At 43.9% G+C, this 25868-nt stretch overlaps 1 protein-coding gene across 1 annotated transcript in view; it reads left to right on the forward strand.

Annotated features, from left to right (window-relative positions):
- Positions 1-25868, forward strand: part of DGKH (diacylglycerol kinase eta) — a 190178-nt gene that overhangs the window by 145018 nt on the left and 19292 nt on the right. The window contains exons 5-8 of the mRNA XM_068166490.1: positions 9560-9664; positions 10002-10134; positions 22471-22577; positions 24821-24946. Of these exons, the coding sequence (XP_068022591.1) occupies positions 9560-9664; positions 10002-10134; positions 22471-22577; positions 24821-24946 (471 nt within the window). The remainder of the gene's footprint in view (positions 1-9559; positions 9665-10001; positions 10135-22470; positions 22578-24820; positions 24947-25868) is intronic.

Here is a 25868-nt window from a genome sequence, read left to right on the forward strand (position 1 = left end):
TTTTGCTTCAAAACTGATTAAAATACCTGGAGAAACCTCAAAAAGTATCCCTCAGTGCAGTTCCTGTACACCAAAGAATGGAATGGAATGGAATGGAATGGAATGGAATGGAATGGAATGGAATAGAATAGAATAGAATAGAATAGAATAGAATAGAATAGAATAGAATAGAATAGAATAGAATAGAATAGAATAGAATTAACCAGGTTGGAAAAGAACTTTGAGGTCGTTGAGTCCAACCTATCACCCAACACCATCTGATCAACTAAACCATGGCACCAAGTGCCCCATCCAGTCTCTTCCTAAACACCTCCAGTGATGGTGACTCCACCACCTCCCCGGGCAGCCCATTCCAATGGCCAATCACTCTCTCTGTGAAGAACTTCTTCCTAACATCCAGCCTAAACCTCCCCTGGCACAGCTTGAGACTGTGTCCTCTTGTTCTGGTGCTGGTTGCCTGGGAGAAGAGACCAAACTCCACCAGGCTACAAACTCCCTTCAGGTAGTTGTAGAGAGCAAGAAGGTCTCCCCTGAGCCTCCTCTTCTCCAGGCTAAGCAACCCCAGCTCCCTCAGTCTCTCCTCATAGGGCTGTGCTCAAGGCCTCTCCCCAGCCTTTTTGCCCTTCTCTGGACATGTTGAAGAGTCTCAATGTCCTTCTTAAAGTGAGGGGCCCAGAACTGGACACAGGACTCAAGGTGTGGCCGAACCAGTGCTGAGTCCAGGGGCGCAATGACTTCCCTGCTCCTGTTGGCCACACTACTGTTATTGATGCAGGCCATGTCATAAGCAAAACCATTGGTGTAACCTTTGAATAAATTTCCTGCTTCTTATGAGCAAGTATTCCTGATTTCTAGCAGCTGGATGATTTTTAAACAACATCTGTTATTGCAGATGAAAAATAACAAGGTCACTTGCTGGTTTATTTTGTGTAACTTTGCACCAAATGCTACTAAATACCGAATGAAATGTTTTCCTTTAAGCACAGAAGCAATCCCATCTGATGGTTGTGTAATGAGCTGATAGAGCCAGAGCCAATGGCATCCTGCCTGGGATCAGGAATAGTGTGGCCAGCAGGATCAGGGAAGTCATTCTGCCCCTATACTCAGCACTGATTAGGCCACACCTTGAGCACCTTGTGGCACCATTCACCATCACACTCTTTACTCGGCCCTCCAGCCAGTTCCTAACCCAGCTCAGAGTGCTGCTGTCCAAGCCAGGGGCTGACAGCTTGGCCAGGAGTTTGCTGTGGGGGACTATCTCAAAGGCCTTGCTGAAGTCCAGGTAGACTACATCCACAGCCTGCCCCACGTCCACCAGGCAGTCACCTGATCATAGATATAGTTGTTGTGTAAAACAAGGTGACCTAAATTACCTGGGCTATATTCTGCTGCAGACTGTAGTCAGGAGAGACCTTATGCCTGTTTGTGATGTAACTGCTTTTGTCCTGCCTTTTTGTTAAGCCCACTTGTTTAGCATTAATCCCACTACTGTACTGGTGCACAACATGCAGAGTTACAGGCTGGGGTCAGAGTGGCTGGAGAGCAGCCAGGCAGAAAGGGACCTGGGGGTGCTGATCGACAGCTGCCTAAACACGAGCCAGCAGTGTGCCCAGGGGGCCAAGAAGGCCAATGGCATCCTGGCCTGCATTAGGAATAGTGTGGCCAGCATGAGCAGGGAAGTCATTGTGCCCCTGGACTCTGCACTGGTTAGGCCACACCTTGAGTCCTGTGTCCAATTCTGGGCCTCTCAGTTTAAGAAGGACATTGAGACACTTGAACGTGTCCAGAGAAAGGCAACAAGGCTGGGGAGAGGCCTTGAGCACAAGCCCTATGAGGAGAGGCTGAGGGAGCTGGGGTTGTTTAGCCTGGAGAAGAGGAGACTCAGGGGAGACCTTATTGCTGTCTACAACTACCTGAAAGGTGGTTGTAGCCAGGAAGGGGTTGGTCTCTTCTCCCAGGCAACCAGCACCAGAACAAGGGGACACAGTCTTAAGCTGTGCCAGGGGAGGTTTAGACTCGAGATGAGGAGAAAGTTCTTCACCGAGCGAGTCGTTCGTCATTGGGATGTGCTGCCCAGGGAGGTGGTGGAGTCACCATCCCTGGAGGTGTTCAAGAGGAGATTGGACGTGGCACTTGCCATGGTCTAGTCATGAGGTCTGTGTTGATAGGTTGGACTCGATGATCCTCGAGGTCTCTTCCAACCTTAGTTACACTGTGATACTGTGATACTGTGGTACTAACCCATTTCTTCCCCCATATAAGAGGTTTTACTGGGAGGGCCAAAACCACACATTACTTCATTACTTGTGTGCTTGGCAACAGTGAAACAGGAGAAGGCCAGCAGAAAGAAGGAAGCAACATTTTAGTGGAACAGACAGAGCTATTTGTTCTAATTATAAATTCTGCATTATATTCAGGCAAATATAATAGCCATTTATTACTTGCCTTGCTTTTAAATCCTCCACCCCTTTGTAAGTTAGATTTTGCCAGGCTCAGCTCATCTTGAAAACAAATAGTGACAATTCACCATAAAGCACTAACTATGCCTTTGTCAGGGACTTTACTGTAATAATTTCCTTAGTAGCTTGGATTTAAGAAATTATTGTAGGAGGCTGCCCAGCTGCTTGCACTGTCATTTTTGCAGGCAAGTTCTGGTAGGTATGGGAGCAACAATGCCTCCAGCAGTCTACTCCCACTGCTGTGATTGAGGTGCATTCATCTGTCGTGTTCATATGGACCCACTTGCATGAGGACAGAGAAATGCACAGGGATGCAAAAGCGTGGCTATTGCTGGTTGACAGTGGGCTGAACATGAGCCAGCAGTGTGCCCAGGTGGCCAAGGCAAATGGCATCCTGACCTGCATCAGGACTAGTGTGGCCAGCAGGAGCAGGGAAGTCATTGTGCCCCTGTACTCTGCATTGGTTAGGCCACACCTTGAGTCCTGTGTCCAGTTCTGGGCCCCTCAGTTTAAGAAGGACATTGAGACACTTGAACGTGTCCAGAGAAGGGCAACGAGGCTGGGGAGAGGCCTTGAGCACAAGCCCTGTGAGGAGAGGCTGAGGGAGCTGGGGTTGTTTAGCCTGGAGAAGAGGAGGCTCAGGGGAGACCTCATTGCTGACTACAGCTACATGAAGGGAGGTTGTAGCCAGGACGGGGTTGGTCTCCTCTCCCAGGCAACCAGCACCAGAACAAGAGGACACAGTCTCAAGCTGCACCAGGGGAGGTTTGGCTGGATGTTAGGAAGAAGTTCTTCCCAGAAAGAGTGACTGGCCATTGGAATGTGCTGCCCAGGGAGGTGGTAGAGTCACCAACCATCACTGGAGGTGTTTAAGAAGAGACTGGATGAGGCACTTGGTGCCATGGTTTAATTGATTAGATGGTGTGGGGTGATAGGTTGGACACGATGATCTTGAAGGTCTCTTCCAACCTGGTCTATTCTATTCTATTCTATTCTATTCTATTCTATTCTATTCTATTCTATTCTATTCTATTCTATTCTATTCTATTCTATTCTATTCTATTCTATTCTATTCTATTCTATTCTATTCTATTCTATTCTATGCTGGGGTTGCTTAGCCTGGAGAAGAGGAGGCTTGGCGGAGACCTTGGAGGTTCAGGGGAGACCTTGTTTCTCTCTGCAACTTCCTGAAAGGAGGTTGTAGCCAGGTGGGGGCTGGTCTCTTCTCCCAGGCTGCCAGCACCAGAAGAAGACAGAGTCTCAAGCTGCACCAGGGGAAGTTTAGGCTTGAGGTGAGGATAAATTTCTTGACAGAGAGAGGTGTTAGCCATTGGAGTGGGCTTCCCAGGGAGGTGGTGGAGTCACTGTCCCTGGAACTGTTCAAAAAGGATTGGATGTGGCACTTGAAGCCATGGTTTAGTTGTCATGAGGATTTAGGTATTAGGTAGTGGGTTGGTCTTGATGATCTCTGAGGTCTTTTCAAACATTACTGATTCTATGATTCTATGATGATACCAAAATACTCTCACCAATGTCTAGAAGCAGAGAGAGAATTTAGAAGATAATAAATCTGTTATGTTCCTACCTCAGACATGGGGTGCAATTCCTAGGAGAAGTGGGGTGCTCTCTTCATATCACACTCCTTTCACTAGTTCCAGAAAGATATTTTTAAAGCATCTGTTCAAAGAACAAGAAAACTATTTCCCCATCCATTTCAGAATCTAAATGATGTTTCTGCATTACTAAGTGGATTCAATATTGTCCATACAGAGTGCTATTAGTGTAATGCCTGATAATAGAGCAGTAGAAGGTGCCTTAATACAAATATCATGTTGCAGGAAGCAGGGTGCTTTAGAATAGCTACTCTGTTGCTGCTTAGATGTAGGCCATTATTCTCTGGATTTGTAAGTGCAGACTCTGTATTTTTCTTTAAATTGGAAAAGAAAACTGTAAGTGTAGCCTCCAAGCTTTGGGAACTGTATTTTCTGGGCCCCTCAATTTAAGAAGGATATTGAGACACTTGAATGTATCCAGAGAAGAGAAATGAGGCTGGGGAGAGGCCTTGAGCACAAGCCCTATGAGGAAAGGCTGAGGGAGCTGGGGTTGTTTAGCCTGGAGAAGAGGAGGCTCAGGGGAGACCTTATGGCTCTCTACAACTACCTGAAGGGAGGTTGTAGCCAGGAGGGGATTTGTCTCTTCTCTCAGGCAATCCACACAAGAGGACACAGTCTCAAGCTGCACCAGGGGAAGTTTAGACTCAAGGTGAGGAGAAAGTTCTTCACTGACAGAGTTGTTAGCCATCGGGATGTGCTGCCCAGGGAGGTGATGGAGTCACCATCCCTGGAGGTGTTCAAGAGGGGATTGGACATGGTGCTTGGTGCCATGGTTTTAGTAGTCATGAGGTGTCCAACTGATCACCCAACCCTAACTAATCAATTAGACCATGGCACTAACTGCCTCATCCAGTCTTTTCCTAAACATCTTCAGGGATGTGGACCCCACCACCTCCCTGGGCAGCACATTGCAATGGCCAATCACTCTTTCTGTAAAGAACTTCTTCCTAACATCCAGCCTGAACCTCCCCTGGTGCTACTTGAGACTGTCCCCTCTTGTTATGATGCTGCTTCCCCAGGAGAAGAGACCAACCCCCACCTGGCTGCAGCCTCCCTCTCCTTCATTCCCCACTCAAAAAGCTTCATAGTTTTCTTAACAGGAACAGTAATAAACCCTTTGTCTTCCCATCCAGACATTCTTTGTTCCCTATGATGTTTTAGAACTTGTGATGTTTGCCTTCAGCTTTTAAGACTCCTTATATTCATTCTTTCCTGATGCCTGCTGTGTTAAAAGTGGTTTTAATTCCCTCATTTTCATTACTTTCCAATATACTTCAGTATCTGGCTTTGACAGCTCTCTTTCCCAAAATCAGCAATGACTTTGTCTTGGCTACTTGACAACAGTTAAGTAATTTAATCTTTTAAATTCAATCAAATCTACTTGTTTTATTTATTTATTTTTAAGGCATTCTGTCTCTTTTCATCTTCCTTGATTTGTCCCCTGCTTTGTCAGTGTGCAAAGCATTAGCACCTGAGCTCCTCCAAGATGGAAGAGTTTTCTTATTCTGACATTTTCTTAATGATCTTCCAGTGGTTCCTGGGACACTTCCTTTGCCATTGTTTTATACAATTTCTTCTTGACCGTTAAGAGTTGAGTTATGTATATTGGAGTAGATGATCTCTAAGGTCTCTTCCAACCTAAGCCACTCCATGATTCTGTGAGCCTATATTCAGAGTGATATATAAATAATAATATTTGGGGCAGTGAGAATAGAATAGGATAGAATAGAATGGAATAGAATGGAATAGAATAGAATAGAATAGAATAGAATAGACCAGACCAGACCAGACCAGACCAGGTTGGAAAATAACTTTGAGATAATTGAGTCCAACCTATCATCCAGCACTACCTAATCAAGTAAACCATGGCACCAAGCACCCCATCCAGTCTCTTCCTAAACACCTCCAGTGATGGTGACTCCACCACCTCCTTGGGCAGCCCATTCCAATGGCAAATCACTCTTCCTATGAAGAACTTCTTCCTATCATCCAGTCTAAACCTCCCCTGGTGCAGCTTGAGACTGTGTCCTCTTGTTCTGGTGCTGATTGCCTGGGAGAAGAGACCAACCCCCTCCTGGCTACAACCTCCCTTCAGGGAGTTGCAGACAGCAAGAAGGTCTCCCCTGAGCCTCTTCCAACCTGGTCTGGTCTGGTCTGGTCTGGTCTGGTCTTCTCTTCTCTTCTCTTCTCTTCTCTTCTCTTCTCTTCTCTTCTCTTCTCTTCTCTTCTCTTCTCTTCTCTTCTCTTCTCTTCTCTTCTCTTCTCTTCTCTTCTCTTCTCTTCTCTTCTCTTCTCTTCTCTTCTCTTCTCTTCTCTTCTCTTCTCTTCTCTTCTCTTCTCTTCTCTTCTCTTCTCTTCTCTTCTCTTCTCTTCTCTTCTCTTCTCTCTTCTCTCTTCTCTTCTCTATCCCTCTTTGAAGTTTGATAAAAATATGTAAATCAAAGAGAATATGTAGTTTAATCATCATGTTAGAGGTTCTGTATTTACAAATATGTCTGTCTTCCAACTTTCCATTTCATTTTTATAGCACTAAAAGTAATTGATCTTACATTCCTGTGCTCATGAGTATAAAATCTAGCTTGCAGACTCTTGAAATGTTCTGAACTTCACAACCTGCACCACAGAAGGTTTAGGCTGGATGTCTTGAAGGTCTTTTCCAATCTGATTAATTCTATTCCATTCTATTCTATTCTATTCTATTCTATTCTATTCTATTCTATTCTATTCTATTCTATTCTATTCTATTCTATTCTATTCTATTCTATTCTATTCTCTTTCTTCATTAATTTTACTGTGTTCTGAATTTAATAACAATTGGGAGAAAGGACGTTCTGCTATGTTTACATGCATTAATTACCAACTTCAGTGACATGATATTTTGCCAGTACATGAATGTGTAGTACCTTTGGAGATGGGCTCTGATGTCTCACCTGCTATTCTGGATGCTATGGTCCTTTGTCATATTTACCTACCTTGTGTTCATGCTTTGTATATGAAAGGGCATCTCCATTGGCACTAGATTGGTCATTGGAATGGGCTGCCCAGGGAGGCGATGGAGTCACCATCCCTGGAGGTGTTTAGAAAGAGACTGGATGAGGCACTTGGTGCCATGGTTTAGTTGATTAGATGGTGTTGGGTGATAGGTTGGACTTGGTGATCTCAAAGGTTTTTTCCAAGCTGATTAATTCTATTCTATTCCATTCCATTCCATTCCAATTGTATTCCATTCCATTCCATTTGTATTCCAATTGTATTCCATTCCATTCCATTCCATTCCATTCCATTCCATTCCATTCCAATTGTATTCCATTCCATTCCAATTGTATTCCATTCTATTCCAATTGTATTCCAATAGTATTCTATTCCAATAGTATTCTATTCAATGGTATTCTATTCAATGGTATTCTATTCAATGGTATTCTATTCTGTTCTGTTCTGTTCTATTCTATTCTATTCTATTCTATTCTATTCTATTCTATTCTATTCTATTCTATTCTATTCTATTCTATTCTATTCTATTCCTTTCATATGTGTTAGCTACTGAACTAAGGCATTGATTTTGGGAGGGTAGAGTGGGGGGAATGCAGAGAGGCTTTATTTCATCTGTTGTATTAATGACATGAATAATATTAAGAAACATTACTTGAATCCATCATGATTGCTGGGAGTCTGAAGCAGTAAATGCAGCTTTTGTTGCTTAATGGCACCTCACAGCATCTGGTTACAGGTTAGCATTGCTAATGAGCACGGGGGGAAGGATGAACACGGAGTTTTGAGTGGACTTCCCCTTACTTAATCTGCGTTATAGTGTTGTGCTGTATGAGAGGAAATAACCTGATGGGTGTATTTGCCCAGATGAGATTTCTGAGTCCACTGAAACCTGGAAATTCCAGCAGAATTCTGATTGCTGTTGGAGCCAGGCTTATATTATGATTTAATGGCTTTTCTGGGCTTTATTTGATGACCTGGCCTAGAAAAACATTTTGAAGTAATAAAGCGTCTGTTTGGCTCCAAACTAATGAGAGAAACACTGCTCTTTGCATTAACTGTTCTTTAGGAAGAGCTGTGGAGAGCTACTAATAAAACTTATTAAAAAGCTTAAGCAGGATTGAAGGAAATAGAAAACAGAGGAACGATTCCGTTCCATGCGAAGAGAGCACATTAGAAAGAAAAAGGGGGGGGGGGTTGGGGGGTTGGGGTGGGGAGGGGAGCAAGCCCACAGGGGTTTTGCCTCCCCTCCATGTGACTTGCAGCTTGCTGCACTTCAGTTACGTTTCCTCTGAGATATGTTGAAGTGCTGCTCACTTTAATGAAGAAGTGGATAGGACAAATCAAGGCTAGAGATCACTTACGGCAGAGACTGGGTAAGTGCAGCTGTGGATGAGTGCTTACTGATAGTGTGCAAATGCTAAGATACCTAACCTGAGGCATTGAAAACAATGCTCCTAGCCATCAGTTTTGGTGGTCCTTCCTTTGTTTTACTGAAGTGATTTGCAAGTGTGAGTGGTGTATGGGTATATACCATGCAATAGGTTTATGCATGAGGTTGGTAAAGGATTTTATGTTTTCAGCCTTCCTACAACAAGGCAAATAACTTCCCTTTCATTTCTTATACTTATTTGCTTTTAAATTCATTGCTGTGTAAGTAGCTGCTCCATCTATTTCAGTGCAGTGCTCAAAATACTTTCAGTGGGAGTTAGAGGATCGTTCCTGGTGCCTTTCTGTTATTTGAATTATTTTTGCATTGGGGAGGGAGAAGGGGAAACAGCTTGTACTCTGAACCTCCTAGATGCAGCATCTTCAGACTCCTAGAATCCATCTCCAGGCTACTGAAAACTCGTTAGCATCAGCTTGTTCCAAGAATTCATTCAACCCTCCTAGTGGGATATGATTTCAGCTGTTTGCTTTTGTTGTCTGTTTCTGTCTGAAAAGATTTGTGTATCTTCTCTTGATGGAAATTCCTGGTTTAAATTGATGTGTGTTTGAATTTGGTAAACTCAGATTTGTGTACATTTAATGTCAGTGTACAGGACAGAGAAGTATGGTGAAAGCTTCTTGTTGTTCCTTAAGACAACAGAAGGCTTGACATTTTGTTATGGTTTTGTCTCTAGCAGCTGGAATGGACCTTGAAGTTGTAAGACTACTGTTATGAAATGCAAGTGCAGTTTTTGTCAATTAGTGGTCTCTGGATTGATTGTTTTAGCAGTTTCAGTGCCTGCTATTTGAGTATTTAAATCTCAGTGTGTGGAGACAAAGAGCTGAGAAGGAAGCCTGGAAACTAGAGCTGAAGAGCAAACTCATTTCTTGTGTATAGTGCATTAAAGAAAATAGTTGTAAATGTTTAATGTCTTGTGATCTGAGATATGTTCTTCCTTTTGCACCATCTCACAAGAGATGAGTGTGTTAAATGGGAGTACATCTCACAAGAAAGAGTACATGAAATATTGCTTAATACCTGGATTAATCAGAATTCCTTACCTTTTTCAGATAATCACTCCATTTAGGAGACTAATATTGTGTGCTGAGAACAGAAAAGAAATGGAGGACTGGATAAGCTCTCTGAAGTCCGTTCAGTCCAGGGAACACTATGAGGTAAGTCCACCAAGTAATGTCTCTCTTGATGCACCCTGTTCCTGCTCAACAGATCAAGCTACAGGACACAGAAATGGAGCATTCATTCCCCTTAAGTGTGAAAAAATGTGTCTCATGTCAGAGTCAAGTTTCATGTTAAGATGCTAACTTGTGAAATAAGAGCTTATGGTCGTGCTTTTGGTTAGAATTTTGGAGGGAGAGCAGGCTAAGTACCCTGTGGAAAATACTTTTGGTGAACATTGCGTTGTCATCCCCTGTAATATGGAACCATAGGTAATTTCAGTCACTGTAGCTGTGTTCTGTACTTGCAAATTTGTCTTAACTTCTCCTTTACTAGACCGCACAGTTTAATGTGGAACATTTCTCAGGGATGCATAACTGGTACGCCTGCTCCCATGCCCGACCTACCTTCTGTAACGTGTGTAGAGAGAGCCTCTCTGGAGTCACTTCTCATGGCCTGTCTTGTGAAGGTAAAATGAATGCTTTCTTCTCTCTGCTTATAATGCTGTGTCTGTAGGCAGATGGCTGAAAGTTTGGGATGAGTAATGATTCTGAAAATAATAAGTGAGGGGAAAAAACAAACCCTTTGAAGGGAGAAATCTGGAGTCGCTTCCTTTTGGGCAGAAGGGCTGCTCAGGCACAAGGTGATCAGACTCACCTTCTACGTGCTCCAAGTCCCTTTTTCTATGTGTTATTGTTCAAATGTCTCATTCTTACTGCAGTGACCAGTTTGGAATGTGTTAGGTGGACAGTTTGCATGAGAACATTGCATTTGCCCATTAAAAATGTGAAACAAAATGGTCTTACTAGTTTGCAGAATTGCCACTACTTGAGGCGGGGGGGGGGAAATCATAATGGTAGTTTCTGTCTCAAACCTGTGAGAGTTCTTAAGACTTTATTCAGCTCTATGACACCCTCCCCTCCAGATATGCTTTGCTCTGTTGCTGCTGCCTGACCCTGCAGGACAGATGAGGGTAGATGATTTGGTTTACAAGAAGTCTCTCATGCAGTGAGGGGGTAGAGAGAATACAATGGAATGGAGTGGAATGGAATGGAGTGGAATGGAATGGAGTGGAATGGAATGGAGTGGAATGGAATGGAATGGAATGGAATGGAATGGAATGGAATGGAGTGGAGTGGAATGGAATGGAATGGAATGGAGTGGAGTGGAATGGAATGGAATAGAATAGAATAGAATAGAATAGAATAGAATAGAATAGAATAGACCAGACCAGACCAGACCAGACCAGACCAGACCTGTTTGGAAGAGACCTTTGAGATCATCGAGTCCAACCTATCATCCCATACCACCTAATCAACGAAACCATGGCACCAAGCACACCATCTATTCTCCTTCTAAACACCTCCAGTGATGGTGACTCCACCACCTCTCCAGGCAGCACATTCCAATGGCCACTTACTCTCTCTGTGAAGAATTTCTTCCTGACATCCAGCCTAAACCTCCCCTGGTGCAGCTTGAGACTGTGTCCTCTTGTTCTGGTGCTGGTTGTCTGGGAGAAGAGACCAACCTCCCCCTGGCTACATCCTCCTTTCAGGTAGTTGTAGAGAGCAAGAAGGTCTCCCCTGAGCCTCCTCTTTTCCAGGCTTATCAACCCCAGCTCCCTCAGTCTCTCCTCATAGGGCTTGTGCTCCAAACCCCTCCCCAGCTTTGTTGCCCTTCTCTGGACACATTCCAGCACTTAACATCTTTCCTAAACTGAGGGGCCCAGAACTGGACACAGGAATCAAGGTCTGACCTAGCCAGTGTGGAGTCCAGGGGCAGAATGACTTCCCTTTTCCTGCTGGCCACACTCTTCCTGATGCCAGGCCAGGATGCCATTGGCCTTCTTTGCCACCTGGGCACCTGCTCTGTTGCTGCTGCCTGATCCTGCAGGACAGATGAGGGTAGATGATTTGGTTTACAAAAATCCTCTCATGTAGCAGGGGGAGTAGAGGGGTCGAGGACTTGGTGTTTTGGTTCAACTGATGAAATCCAGCACAAAGGAAAAGGAGATGTGGCTAACCAAATGGTGTTTCACAAACAATTATAATAAGCCTGAAAACAGCTTACTCATTTTCTGCTGCAAGTTCTGCGAGAAAGTGCTAACAAGTCTGCTTGTGTTAAAAATCAGCAGAAAATAAAGCAGCTGTGTGACATGATGAGAGATATATGTCTATCTATATGTATATGCATGTATATGTCGATGGTACGCTGAACATGAGCCTGCTGTGTGTCCAGGCAGCCAAGAGGGCCAATGGCATCCTGGCCTGCATCAGGAACAGTGTGGCCAGCAGGAGCAGGGAGGTCATTGTGCCCCTGTACACTGCACTGGTTAGGCCACACCTTGAGTCCTGTGTCCAGTTCTGGGCCCCTCAGTTTAGGAAGGAGGTTGACTTGCTGGAATGAGTCCAGAGATGGGCAACAAAGTTGGTGAGGGGTTTGGAATACAAGCCCTGTGAGGAGAGGCTGAGGGGGCTGGGGTTGCTTAGCCTGGAGAAGAAGAGACTCAGGGGTGACCTTCTTGCTGTCTACAACTACCTGAAGGGAGGTTGTAGACAGGCGGATGTTGGTCTCTTCTCCCAAGCAGCCAGCAGCAGAACAAGAGGACACAGTCTCAGGCTGCACCAGGGGAGGTTTAGGTTGGATGTTAGGAAGAAGTTCTATACAGAGAGAGTGATTGCCCATTGGAATGGGCTGCCCAGGGTGGTGGTGGAGTCACCATCACTGGAGGTGTTCAGGAGGAGACTTGATAAGGTGCTTGGTGCCATGGGTTAGTTGTTTAGGTGGTGTTGGATTGGTTGATGGGTTGGACATGATGATCTTGAAGGTCTCTTCCAACCTGCTCTGGTCTAGTCTAGTCTATTCTATTCTATTCTATTCTATTCTATTCTATTCTATTCTATTCTATTCTATTCTATTCTATTCTCTTCTATTCTATATACACACACACATACACATGGTTTAGTTGATTAGGTGGTGTTGGATGATAGGTTGGACGTGATGATCTTGAAGGTATCTTCCAACCTGGTTTTATTCTATTCTATATCTATATCTATATCTATATCTATATCTATATCTATATCTATATCTATATCTATATCTATATCTATATCTATCTATCTCTATCTCTATCTCTGTATCATCTATATCTATATCTATATCTATATCTATATCTATATCTATATCTATATCTATATCTATATCTATATCTATATCTATATCTCTTTATCTATATCTATATCATCTCTATCTCCATCTCTATCTCCATCTCTATATCTCTATATCTGTATCTATATCTATCTATGATGTAGAGATACTTTATTACCAGAACAGCTAACTGTCCAAAAAAGCAACCCACTGTTCAAAACTTGCTATTTTTTGGGTTGATTTTACCCAATTTCAAATACATTTCTGTTACTGATGCTATTATAATACTTGAAGTCTGAGCACAGTAATATGTACTAAGGAAGTCTTACAGAGGAAACATTAACCCACTGTCCTGAATTGTCCGTGCTTTTAATGCAGCTAATGGTGCAGTTGCCAAGGAACGGGATGAGCCCATTTCATAGAAATTAGAAGTAGCATGGTTACTTCAGCTTCTCCTCTGTATGCTTTCTGCTTTGTATAAGTCATTTGGACAGTTTTAAGGCAATTAGGGTGTTTTCAGTGTCTGATATTGGTAGATGGAAGTATCATGTGCTTAACCAAAATGGAGCTGTATTGTGTCGGTGTACTGATACCGTTGCATGTACTGAGGCTAAGGAAAGACTTAGTTCCTGTCCTAAAGAATTTATCTTGTCCTAAATTAATATTATAACTACTTTACAAAAAGGTATTTAGGAAGAATCCTTCTTGTAAGATTATCAGTGTTAATGGTGGTAGTACATCCTTTTCCGTTTTGTTCTTGGGTTTTGTTTGTTTGTTCGTTTCCAGCCTCATTTTTCTTGTAAGTGGTTTTAATTTCCAAGGTGCTGGTGTCTATTGCACATTAAGGGGGTTTCCTTAATTCTTACATTTAGACCATGTCACCTTTCTGCATTACTTAATACAAACTCACAGGGAAGTCACCATCACTGGAGGTGTTCAGGAGGAGACTTGATAGGGTGCTTGGTTGCATAGTTTAGTGGATTAGGTGGTGTTGGATGATCACAGTATCACAGTATAACTAAGGTTGGAAGAGACCTTGGGGATCATCGAGTCCAACCTATCAACACAGACCCCATGACTAGACCATGGCACCAAGTGCCACGACCAATCTCCTCTTGAACGCCTCCAGGGATGGCGACTCCACCACCTCCCTGGGCAGCACATTCCAATGGCCAATCACTCTTTCTGGGAAGAACTTCTTCCTAACATCCAGCCTAAACCTCCCCTGGTGCAGCTTGAGACTGTGTCCTCTTGTTCTGGTGCTGGTTGCCTGGGAGAAGAGACCAACCTCCCCCTGGCTACATCCTCCTTTCAGGTAGTTGTAGAGAGCAATAAGGTCTCCCCTGAGCCTCTTCTTTTCCAGGCTAATCAACCCCAGCTCCCTCAGTCTCTCCTCATAGGGCTTGTGCTCCAAACCCCTCCCCAGCTTTGTTGCCCTTCTTGGGACACATTCCAGCAAGTCAACATCTTTCCTAAACTGAGGGGCCCAGAACTGGACACAGGACTCAAGGTGTGGCCTAACCATTGCTAAGTACAGGGGCAGAATGACCTCCCTGCTCCTGCTGGCCACATTGTTCCTGATACAGGCCAGGATGCCATTGGCCCTCTTGGCCACCTGGACACACTGCAGGCTTATGTTCAGCCTACTGCCAACCAATACCCCCAGGTCCCTTTCTGCCTGGCTGCTCTCCAGCCACTCTGACCCCAGCCTGTAGCACTGCCTGGGATTGTTGTGGCCACTATCTACAACCTGGCACTTAGATGTGTTCAATCTCACGCCCTTGGACTCTGCCCATCTGTTCAGCCTGTAAAGGTCCCTCTGCAGAGCTCTCCTACCATCTACCATGTCAACATCTGCCCCTAGCTTGGTGTCATCTGCAAACTTACTGATGATGTGTCTGACTCTGTATACCTGTAAAAGGCCCTGGTAATCATCCTTAATTAATTTCAGAAGTGTATTTTGGTTTGATGCTGCTTTCTCTGAAGTTCTTATGTGACTGAATTCCTATTGGCTTGCTCCTGCCACATGTACTTCTAACGCATCTAGCTGTCTTCTTTTTTTTTTTCCTTTACTTACCCTGTGTTAGCAATATGCACTGTTTGAGAAGATGATGTTGGAATTATGGAGTCTTGAAATTCCCCAGACATGTTCTGTGCTCCTTTTTCTCATAACACCTTTTAAAAAGCTGTTAAATATTCATAGCTAGCATCTGAAACCTCTAGCGCTGCTTTACACTGGAAATCCATTTATATCTACATTAAATTCAATCATTTGTGTGGCCACTGATCTCAAGCTGCTCTATTAGGCCTTGTAGTGAGAAGCATGAGAGGCTCCTCAAGAGATATTGCAGCTCTTCCTCCTCCCTGTCGGTGGTTTGAGTTCCTGGCACTCCCAAGTTCTTTTGAAAGTAGCTTAGAGTCTTTGTGGTCTGATTCTTAACTGCTAAAGGTAGGTAAAAAAATAGATAAATAAATCCCATTGCTGATATTTTTCAACTTATGATACTTCAGAAGATCAGTCCTGTAGTATTTTATTCTCCTAGATGTGCTGCTCCTCAGGAGCCTGACCACACAACAAAGCCTTATTTCTTCTGGAGATAAGACAGGTGCCTTCTTTTTCCAGGGCACCTTCCCTCCAGGTACTCTTCAGGAAAGGTTTACTAAGTCTCAAGCTGCTCCAGGGGAGGTTCAGTCTGGATGTTAGGAAGAAATTCTACACGGAGAGAGTGATTGCCCATTGGAATGGGCTGCCCAGGGAGGTGGTGGAGTCACCATCCCTGGAGGTCTTTAGGAGGAGAATTGATGGGGTGCTTGGTTGCATGGTTTAGTTGAGTAGGTGGTGTTGGATGATGGGTTGGACACAATGATCTCGAAGGGCTCTTCCAACCTGGTCTATTCTATTCTATTCTATTCTATTCTATTCTATTCTATTCTATTCTATTCTATTCTATTCTATTCTCATAGAATCAATAAGGTTGGAAGAGAGAGACCTCAAAGATCATCAAGTGCAACCTGTCACCCAAGACCTCATGACTGCTAAACCAGGGCATGAAGGGATGACTCCACCACTCCCCTGGGCAGTACATTTCAACAGCTAACAGCTCTCCCTGTGAAGAACTTTCCCCTCACCTCCAGCCTAAACTTCCCCTGGTGCAGCTTGAGACTGTGTCTTCTTGTTCTGGTGCTGGTTGCCTGGGAGAAAAGACCAATGCCCTCCTGGCTACAACCACCCCTCAGGTAGTTGTAGACAGCAATAAGTTGTCCCCTGAGCCTCCTCTTCTCCAGGCTAAACAACCCCAGCTCCCTCAGCCTCTCCTCATAGGGCTGTGCTCAAGGCCTCTCCCCAGCCTCATTGCCCTTCTCTGGACAATGACCTTCTTAAATGGAGGTGCCCGCCCTGAAGATACCCCTGTAATTGTTGTAATGTGAACTTACATCTTTTCAGAAGTCAAATGATCAATATGTATATCAGACTTCAGATATATAACTCCATAGCAATCCAGGCTTTTATTCTTTCTACTGCTCAAAAACCAACTGACTTTTAACAAATTTCATTGAGGTGTAATGCTCTTCCTCCCACTTTTGTTCTTTCTTCTCAAAAGATCATCTGCTTTTCAAGTGTTGTCTCTGTGTTGTGTTGCTCTTGCTAGCTCTAAAGGACTACCACAGCATTCATCCACAGTCTTTACAAGGACAGAAAAATTATGTTCTTGGCTTTCATGGGGAGGGACTTCTGAGGATCTCAGGTAGTGATAGGACTAGGGGGAATGGAATGAAGCTGGAGGTGGGGAGATTCAGGCTAGATGTGAGGAGGAAGTTCTTCCCCATGAGAGTGGTGAAACCCTGGAATGGGTTGTCCAGGGAAGTGGTCGAGGCCCTGTCCCTGGAGGTGTTTAAGCCCAGGCTGGATGAGGCTGTGGCCAGCCTGATCTAGTGTGGGGTGTCCCTGCCCATGGCAGGGGGGTTGGAACTAGATGCTCCTTGTGGTCCCTTCCAACCCTGACTGATACTATGATACTATGACACTTTAGTATTGTGAAAACAAGAAATAAGAAGATACTGGTGCCATGGTTTAGTTGATTAGATGGTGTTGGATTGTTGGATGATGGGTTGCACTCGATGATCTCGAAGGTCTCGTCCAACCTGGTCTACTCTATTCTGTCGTATCCTATCCTATCCTATCCTATCCTATCCTATAACAGGAAAACTAGCAAGGAGCTGGTGAACTTTATCCTTTTTAACAACAGACATGCTTGAAATTGTAGCACACTTGGCTCACTGTTCTATTGTGAGTCACTTTTTTTTTTTGCTGTGGCTTCTCTATCTGTCATGTGATAGTATTGGAAACCAAACAGCAAATTTCATGGAATACCTGAAGACAAACCCTTCCATCTTCCATCTTGATGACTTAAATTACATAGACAAGATCAGGAATTTTCAGAGCAGTTTCAGAACTTTGGCTTTGGAATGGAATGGAATGGAATGGAATGGAATGGAATGGAATGGAATGGAATGGAATGGAATGGAATGGAATGGAATGGAGTAGAATAGAATAGAATAGAATAGAATAGAATAGAATAGAATAGAATAGAATAGAATAGAATAGATTGGAAAATACTTCAGAGATCATCGAGTCCAACCTATCATCCAACACCATCTAATCAAATAAACCATGCACCAAGCACCCCATCAAGTCTCCTCTTAAACACCTCCAGTGATGGTGACTCCACCACCTCCCTGGGCAGTACATTCCAATGGCAAATCACTCATCCTGTGAAGAACTTCCTCCTAACATCCAGCTGAACCTCCCCTGGTGAAGCTTGACCCTGTGTCCTCTTGTTCTGCTGCTGGTTGCCTGGGAGAAGAGACCAACCCCCTCTTGGCTACAATTTCCCTTCAGGTAGTTGTAGAGAGCAGTAAGGTCTCCCCTGAGCTGCTTCTTCTCCAGGCTAAGCAACCCCAGCTCCCTCAGCCTCTCCTCACAGGGCTTGTGCTCTAAAACCCCTCCCCAGCTTTGGAGTTTGAACAGTCTGAGCCAGTTCTTCTTTGAAGAACATGGAATAGAACATTAATAAAATAGGTGGCAGAGTGGTAAGTTTGGGGTGGAGAAGAACTGAGTGTACTGCTAATGTCATTGAATTAATGAATGGCTGGCCAGAATAAAAGGCCTTCAAGACACAAGTGCTCTGTAACAAAGGTGAATATTGCCAGTGGAAAACATCCTATGCTAACATTCAATATTGTTGACTTTTCTTCGTTACAGATAAAAATAGCTCTAGATATAATTGCTGTGTCTGACAGCTGATGTTGGCACCACTGTGACAACTGATTGCTAATTAAGTGGTTTTCTTGGTTGGCTTTTTGAGAGAGCTTCATATTCCAACCAGAAACATTTAGACAGGAAATTTAAATATAAAATGACTGTCTGCAAATATTTTGGATTTGGTGGAGATCAATTTGTTCTTTTTCTCATCTTTATAACTTCATTGGTGAAGTAATGGCAATTAGAATCATAGAATCAGTCAGGGTTGGAAGGGACCACAAGGAGCATCTAGTTCTATCCCCCCTGCCATAGGCAGGGACACCTCACACTAGATCAGGCTGGCCACAGCCTCATCCAGCCTGCTCTTCAACACCTCCAGGGACGGGGCCTCAACCACCTCCCTGGACAACCCATTCCAGGGCTTCACCACTCTCATCGGGAAGAACTTCCTCCTCACCTCCAGCCTGAATCTCCCCACCTCCAGCTTCATTCCATTCCCCCTAGTCCTATCACTCCCTGAGATCCTGAGAAGTCCCTCCCCAGCCTTCCTGTAGGCCCCCTTCAAATACTGGAAGGCGATAATTAGGTCACCTGGGAGCCTTCTCTTCTCCAGACTGAACAACCCCAACTCTTTCAGTCTGTCCTCATAGGAGAGGTGCTCCAGCCCTCTGATCAACCTCGTGGCCCTTCTCAATTGATGTCTTGCATAATCTCTTCATATTTCCAAAGTACTTCAGGTGTCAGACTGCTTCATGAACAGGATGCAGTGTCATCTGAGACAAAAGAAATTAGAGAGCAGTGGTAACTAAGGTTGAGATTTCAGTTAAAAACTTTCCTTTCTCTAGCTGTACTTACTTGTTTCCTTTCTGTATGTTCTGTATGCTATGTGTTTTGCTTGAAAATTACCTCCATGTCTGAAGTGCATTTTTGTGGTAATGCTTAATGCTCTGAGTAAAAACAATTATTGTTTGATGATATTGGGGTTGCAGAGGGTAACATGGAGAACGTGTGCTCTGAAATTTGTTAAGTTACATACCTAAAAGGAAGTTGTAGCCAGGTGGGGGTTGGTCTCTTCTCCCAGGCAACCAGTACCAGAACAAGAGGACACAGTCTCAAGCTGCACCAGGGGAGGTTTAGGCTGGATGTTAGGAAGAACTTCTTCATAGAAAGAGTGATTTGCCATTGTAATGTGCTGCCCAGGGAGGTGGTGGAGTCACCATCACTGGAGGTGTTTAGGAGGAAATTGGATGGGGTGCTTGGTGCCATGATTTAGTTGATGAGATGGTGTTGGATGATAGGTTGGACTTGATGATCTCAAAGGTATTTTCCACCCTGGTTAATTCTATTCTATTCTATTCTATTCTATTCTATTCTATTCTATTCTATTCTATTCTATTCTATTCTATTCTATTCTATTCTATTCTATTCTATTCTATTCTATTCTATTCTATTCTATTCTATTCTATTCTATTCTTCTATTCCTGTTCTGTTCTATTCTGTTCCTGTTCTGTTCGACTCTCACAAAGCCAACATTGGCTGGCACTTGCCACCCATGGTTTGGCTTTCTGCAGCTCTTCAGATCCAGGATTTGAATTTGTCTTTGCCTTGTTGAGAGAGAGCAGAGTCCTGAGATCTCTTTGAATCATAGCTCAATAAAATTTGAAAATTCACTCACTTTGTTATGCCTTCAGGATTTGGAATTTTCTGTTGCCCCTCATCCTTGATTTGTTGTATTTTGATCAATGTAGCAAAGACATGCATGTCATTCATGATCAGGAAGCAGAACTCAGAGAAATCAGTGGCATGTCTTCTTCATATCTAGTCAAGGTCCATCACTTGAAAAAGCAGCTTTTATTTTTATACTTCTGTGGGGGTTGAATTCTTTAGACTCTTGGAACCAGCTTAGGTTGGCAATCACACACTGTTGATGCTGGGCTGTTTTGAAAGTGCAAGTATACCCTAGTAGTAGAATATGGGATATTTGGACACTTTGGGTCTATGAGTGCTGCCTTTTGAAATTACAGAATAGGATAGGATAGGATAGGATAGGATAGGATAGGATAGGATAGAATAGAATAGAATAGAATAGAATAGAATAGAATAGAATAGAATAGAATAGAATAGAATAGAATAGAATTAACCAGGTTGGAAAATACTTTTGAGATCATCGAGTCTGACCTATCGTCCAACACTATCTAATCATCTAAACCATGGCACCAAGCACCCCATCCAGTCTCTTCCTAAACACCTCCAGTGATGGTGACTCTACCACCTCCCTGGGCAGCACATTCCAATGGGCAATCACTCTTTCTATGAAGAACTTAGAATCATAGAATCAATAATGTTGGAAGAGACCTCAAAGATCATCAAGTCCAACCTGTCACCCAACACTTCATGGCTACTAAACCATGGCACCAAGTGCTACATCCAATCCCCTCTTAAACACCTCCAGGGACGGTCACTGAACCACCTCCCGGCAGCCCATTCCAATATTTAACAACTCACTCTGTGAAGAACTTTCTCCTCACCTCAAGCCTAAACCTCCCCTGGCACAGCTTGAGACTGTGTCCTCTGGTTCTGTTGTTGGTTGCCTGGGAAAAGAGATCAACCCCCACCTGGCTACAACATCCATTCAGGTAGTTGTAGACAGCAAGAAGGTCTCCTCTGAGCCTTCTCCTCTCCAGGCTAAACAACCGCAGCTCCCTCAGCCTCTCCTCACAGGGCTTGTGCTCCAAACCCCTCCCCAGCTTTGTTGCCCTTCTCTGGACACGTTCTAGCAAGTCAACATCTTTCCTGAACTGAGGAACATAGGGAGTGTTGTTATAAAAGCAACAAGACTCCTGTTTCTGTTTCCTTCTCTCTGAGCTAAGCATCTTTCATGCATCTTCTGGAACAGTGAGGATTGCTCTCAAACTCAGATGCTGCTTGCATAGCCTGGGTTCAATTTTTAAATTGATCTGGCAATGGATCAGTGGAATGAAAATGAGGAATTTGTGATTCATAAGACCTTTTGTACCACGGCTTAATGTTTTTTAATGGTAGACAAGTTTCCTGTCAAATATTTGCTTGAAAAGAGACTACTACTTCTGGTCTGCTGGCTAGTTCTCATAAACCTCTAATGGCCTTTGCCAAAATAATTTATATAATGCACTCTAAATAGAATGAAGTCATGCACTTCCAGTAACACAGTTGCACAGTTGGGTGTGTCAGTCTTTTTGGTCTAATATTAACACCATTAACTAGTCACATTAATGGAGCTGATCAAAGTACAAATAGCTATTAGATTGCCAAAATGTCTGCTTGTACTACAGACTTGTGTTGAGTTGAAATGGAATGGAGTGGAGTGGAGTGGAGTGGAGTGGAACGGAACGGAATGGAATGGAATGGAATAGAAATGGCATGGAATAGAATGAAATGGAATGGAATAGAATGAAATGAAATTAAATGAAATTAAATGAAATTAAATGAAGTGAAATAATGGAATGGAATGGAATGGAATGGAATGGAATGGAATGGAATGGAATGGAATGGAATGGAATGGAATGGAATGAAATGGAATGGAATAAACCAGCTTGGAACAGGTCTTCAAGATCATTTCATCCAACCCGTCATCCAACACCATCTAATCAACTAAACCATGCAACAAAGCACCCTATGAAGTCTGCTCCTAAACACCTCCAGGGATGGTGACTCCACCTCCCTGGGCAGCACATTCCAATGGGCAATCACTCTCTCTGTGTAGAATTTCTTCCTAACATCCAGTCTGAATCTCCCCTGGTGCAGCCTGAGACTGTGTCCTCTTGTTCTGGTGCTGGAGTAGGTTTTTAATAGAGAACCCAATGAGAAGTCAAGCTCTTCCTCACTTAACTTAATTCTTGGAAAATACTGTATCCACCAGTGTCCAGAATAAATATATCCTCACCTAACCCTTCACTTTCTCAGTTTCTGGAAAAAACAGGCATGGTATGGTGCCTGAAAGGGATCTTTTAAGCAAAGATTCAGAGCTCCTGAAGCAAAACACTTCTCTGAAGTATCACCTCTTGCAAAGTAAAACCATGTACTTGTATTGTGCCCCTGGAGGAATAGAAAAGGCAAAACCACTCTTTAAAATATATTGGTACCTTCATATTGCATCTGGGATAAATGAGGTCTGATATGGGTTTGAGGACACAGTTAAGGCAGGCTACAGCTGAACTGTTAAACCCAATGTAGAGAGTTAAAACTGGAGTGATTATGAGCTGAGTTTAGTTTTTCAGTTGAGTTGTCCTGTGTTCAACACTAAGTGATCTATACTTGGCTTTTTGTGGAATATCTGTGTTTAATTGTTTTTTTTTCAAGGTATGTCTGACTGAAGTACAGCAAATAACACAGTATACATGTTTGTCTGCCTTACAGTGTGTAAGTTTAAAGCACATAAAAGATGTGCTGTCCGAGCAACGAATAACTGCAAATGGACTACCTTAGCCTCAATTGGAAAAGATATCATTGAAGATGAAGATGGTGTAAGTTCTGTTCATATTTACTGTATTTTTCAAACCTGCTGTTTCTCTGTGGGGCAAGAAAGCAAAAAAAATGCTAAGTATAGAAATATTGCCATGTGGCCCATATAAGTTGATGGTAGGTGGCTCTATTCCTGAACACTTTTCATAGACTCATAGAATCAATAAGGTTGGAAAGACCTCAAAGATCATCAAGTCCAACCTGTCACCCAAGACCTCATGACTACTAAACCATGGCACGAAGTGCCATGTCCAATCCCCTCTTGAACACCTCCAGGGGCAGTGACTCCACCACCTCCCTGAGCAGCATGTTCCAATGGCTAACGACTCTCTCAGTGAAGAACTTTCTCCTCAGCTCCAGCCTGACCTTCCCCTGGTGCAGCTTGAGACTGTGTCCTCTTGTTCTGGTGCTGGTTGCCTGGGAGAAAAGACCAATCCCTTCCTGGCTACAACCGCCCTTCAGGGAGTTGCAGACAGCAAGAAGGTCTCCCCCGAGCCTCCTCCTCTCCAGGCTAAACAATCCCAGCTCCCTCAGCCTCTCCTCATAGGGCTTGTGTTCAAGGCCTCTCCCCAGCCTTGTTGCCCTTCTCTGGACATGTTCAAGAGTCTCAATGTCCTTCTTAAATTGAGGGGCCCACAACTGGAGGCAGTACTCAAGGTGTGGCCTAACCAGTGCTGAGTCCAGGGGCACAATGACTTCCCTGCTCCTGCTGGCCACAGTGTTTCTGTTGTGGGCCAAGATACCATTGGCCTTCTTGGCCACCTGGGCACACTGCTGGCTCATATTCAGGTGGCTGTCATTCAGTACCCCCAGGTCCCTTTCTCTTTGGCTGCTCTCCAGCCACTCCGACCCCAGCCTGTAGCGCTGCAAAGATTCATGTGCTATGTAGAGCAAAAGTTGCATTCCTGTCTCACAAGACAAGTTCAGTATCTGTAGGCACTAGATTGCAGCCATGTTACAGGTTTTTAAAGGCCACATTCAGAGAGATTCTGAAGCTGGAGAATTGTTCTGAGAAGTTCCTGCATGTGCTGCTGACATGAAAGTTCTTCCTTAAGTGTTAGTAGTAACGTGCTCACCTATGAGTGTCTTGAGTTGCCCATAGTATTAGTGGAATAAAGAGAGCACTGAGTAAAGCTTTGCCCTGCATTTAGAGACTACTTTATAGACCTGTAACTTAACAGCCATGGTGAGGGGTTATGTAAAGCCACAAAGGTACTCTGCTTCCCTGCATATTCTGCTGAATATTAGTTATTTTAATGGGCATGTGTCATGTAGTCAACATTGAATGAATGGGTTCCTATTTGTCTAATGGAGTCTCTAGATTTAACTGCCCCATTGTTTTGTGGTTAGTGGCTGCCATCAATAGTTGAATGAGGTGCATCTCCCTTCTCCAGCGTCTTCTAGCATATAAAGCTCTGCCATAGATCACATTCATAGCTGTTGCCTTGCGAGCATCAGCATCACTGTGGTGGTTGGAGCCTTAACTGGGATTTATGAGCTCAGGTGGGGGGAAAAACTGAGAATCCCTTCCCTGCTTCCCCCTCCTTCTCCTCTAGAAAAAGAAGGAAAGAAAGGGGGATAACTGTAAAAGGAGGAGGTAAATCTACTGAGAAATAATTTGGAGTCAGTTTGGAAGTAGAGAGGTAAAAAGTTTCTTTAAACAATATATACAAATACATATATACACACATATATATACATGTATATATACACACATTATATATGCATATATTTATACACACACATATGCACATATATATATATATATATATATGCAAAACAATAACAGAAAGGACTCACAAGGGTAAGGAACAAGGATAGATAAGATGTACAAAACCCATCAGTCCTTTGAAGATGCAACAGGGCAAAAAAGACCAGGCCTGACCACATGGCAGAGAACCAGGGAGCCAGCATCCACTCTCTTAGTCCTTTCATCCCCGTGCGGCAGAAGGGAGCAAATGGCTGCAGTATCTTCCTTTTTATAGGCTTGCTGGACAGGGAGGGGGAGTGGAACAGACTAACTCAGTTTCCCAGGCGGAAAATCCCCTCTGGGGAGAGCAAGGCTCTCACAAGCCCTCCGCCCCGCCTGCTTTCAGGATGGGTCTAACCCATCACAATCACTTATCCTGGTCAGCCGTATCTGCTTCTTTGATGAAAAGGTAGAGCCATGGGAAACAGTTTAAATCTGCCTATACTGGAGAGACAAAAGCCTCTAATTTCTGGTATGACTACTTCTTCTTCACAGATAGCTATGCCCCACCAGTGGTTAGAGGGTAATCTGCCCGTCAGTGCCAAATGCGCAGTCTGCGACAAGACTTGTGGCAGTGTTTTACGCCTGCAAGATTGGAAGTGCCTTTGGTGTAAAGCTATGGTAGGTGCAATGAACCTCCTCCAAGCCTCTAGGATTTTGCCAGCTTTATCGCTCGCCATTCTTTCTCTTCTTGTTTCATAACCATGCTTTCAGGTGAAGTGTCATAGAATCATAGAATCAATGAGGTTGGAAAAGACCTCAAAGATCATCAAGTCCAACCTGTCACCCAAAACCTCATGTGTATAGGACCCACCTTAGGAAGCTTGGTCTGACTTGGTAGGTGTGCTAGCTTGAGTTCAGATACATCTTCCAGATCAGTCAGGTGGACCAGGCATGTGCAGAACTATTTCATTGCAATGACCAAAGTGTGCCTACTGCCCTCAGCACAGATGCTGGCTGCTGGGAAACTTGGTCCTCCTTTGCTCATGGGTGGAGGTCAGCAAATCCCATGAAAGGGCAAATCATGTCTGCTACAAGGATAGCAGAATGGAGTAGAATAGAAAAGAGTAGAGTAGAGTAGAATAGAATAGAATAGAATAGAATAGAATAGAATAGAATAGAATAGAATAGAATAGAATAGAATAGAATAGAATAGAATAGAATTAACCAGGTTGGAAGAGACCTCAAAGATCATCAAGTCCAACCTATCACCCAACACTATCTAATCATCTAAACCATGGCACCACGCACCCCATCCAGTCTCTTCCTAAACACCCCCAGTGATAGTGACTCCAGCACCTCCCTGGGCAGCACATTCCAATGACCAATCACTCTTTCTAGGAAGAACTTCCTAATAGCCAGCCTCAACCTCCCCTAGCGCAGTTTGAGACTGTGTCCTCTTGTTCTGGTGCTGGCTGCCCAGGAGAAGAGACCAACCCCCACCTGGCTACAACCTCCCTTCAGGTAGTTGTAGACAGCAAGAACGTCTCCCCTGAGCCTCCTCTTCTCCAGGCTAAGCAAGCCCAGCTCCCTCAGCCTCTCC

Source organism: Melanerpes formicivorus, unplaced genomic scaffold, assembly GCF_026170545.1.
Source record: "Melanerpes formicivorus ecotype bairdi unplaced genomic scaffold, bMelFor1.0.p_v2 SCAF_101, whole genome shotgun sequence".
NCBI classification, from domain to species: Eukaryota; Metazoa; Chordata; class Aves; order Piciformes; family Picidae; genus Melanerpes; species Melanerpes formicivorus.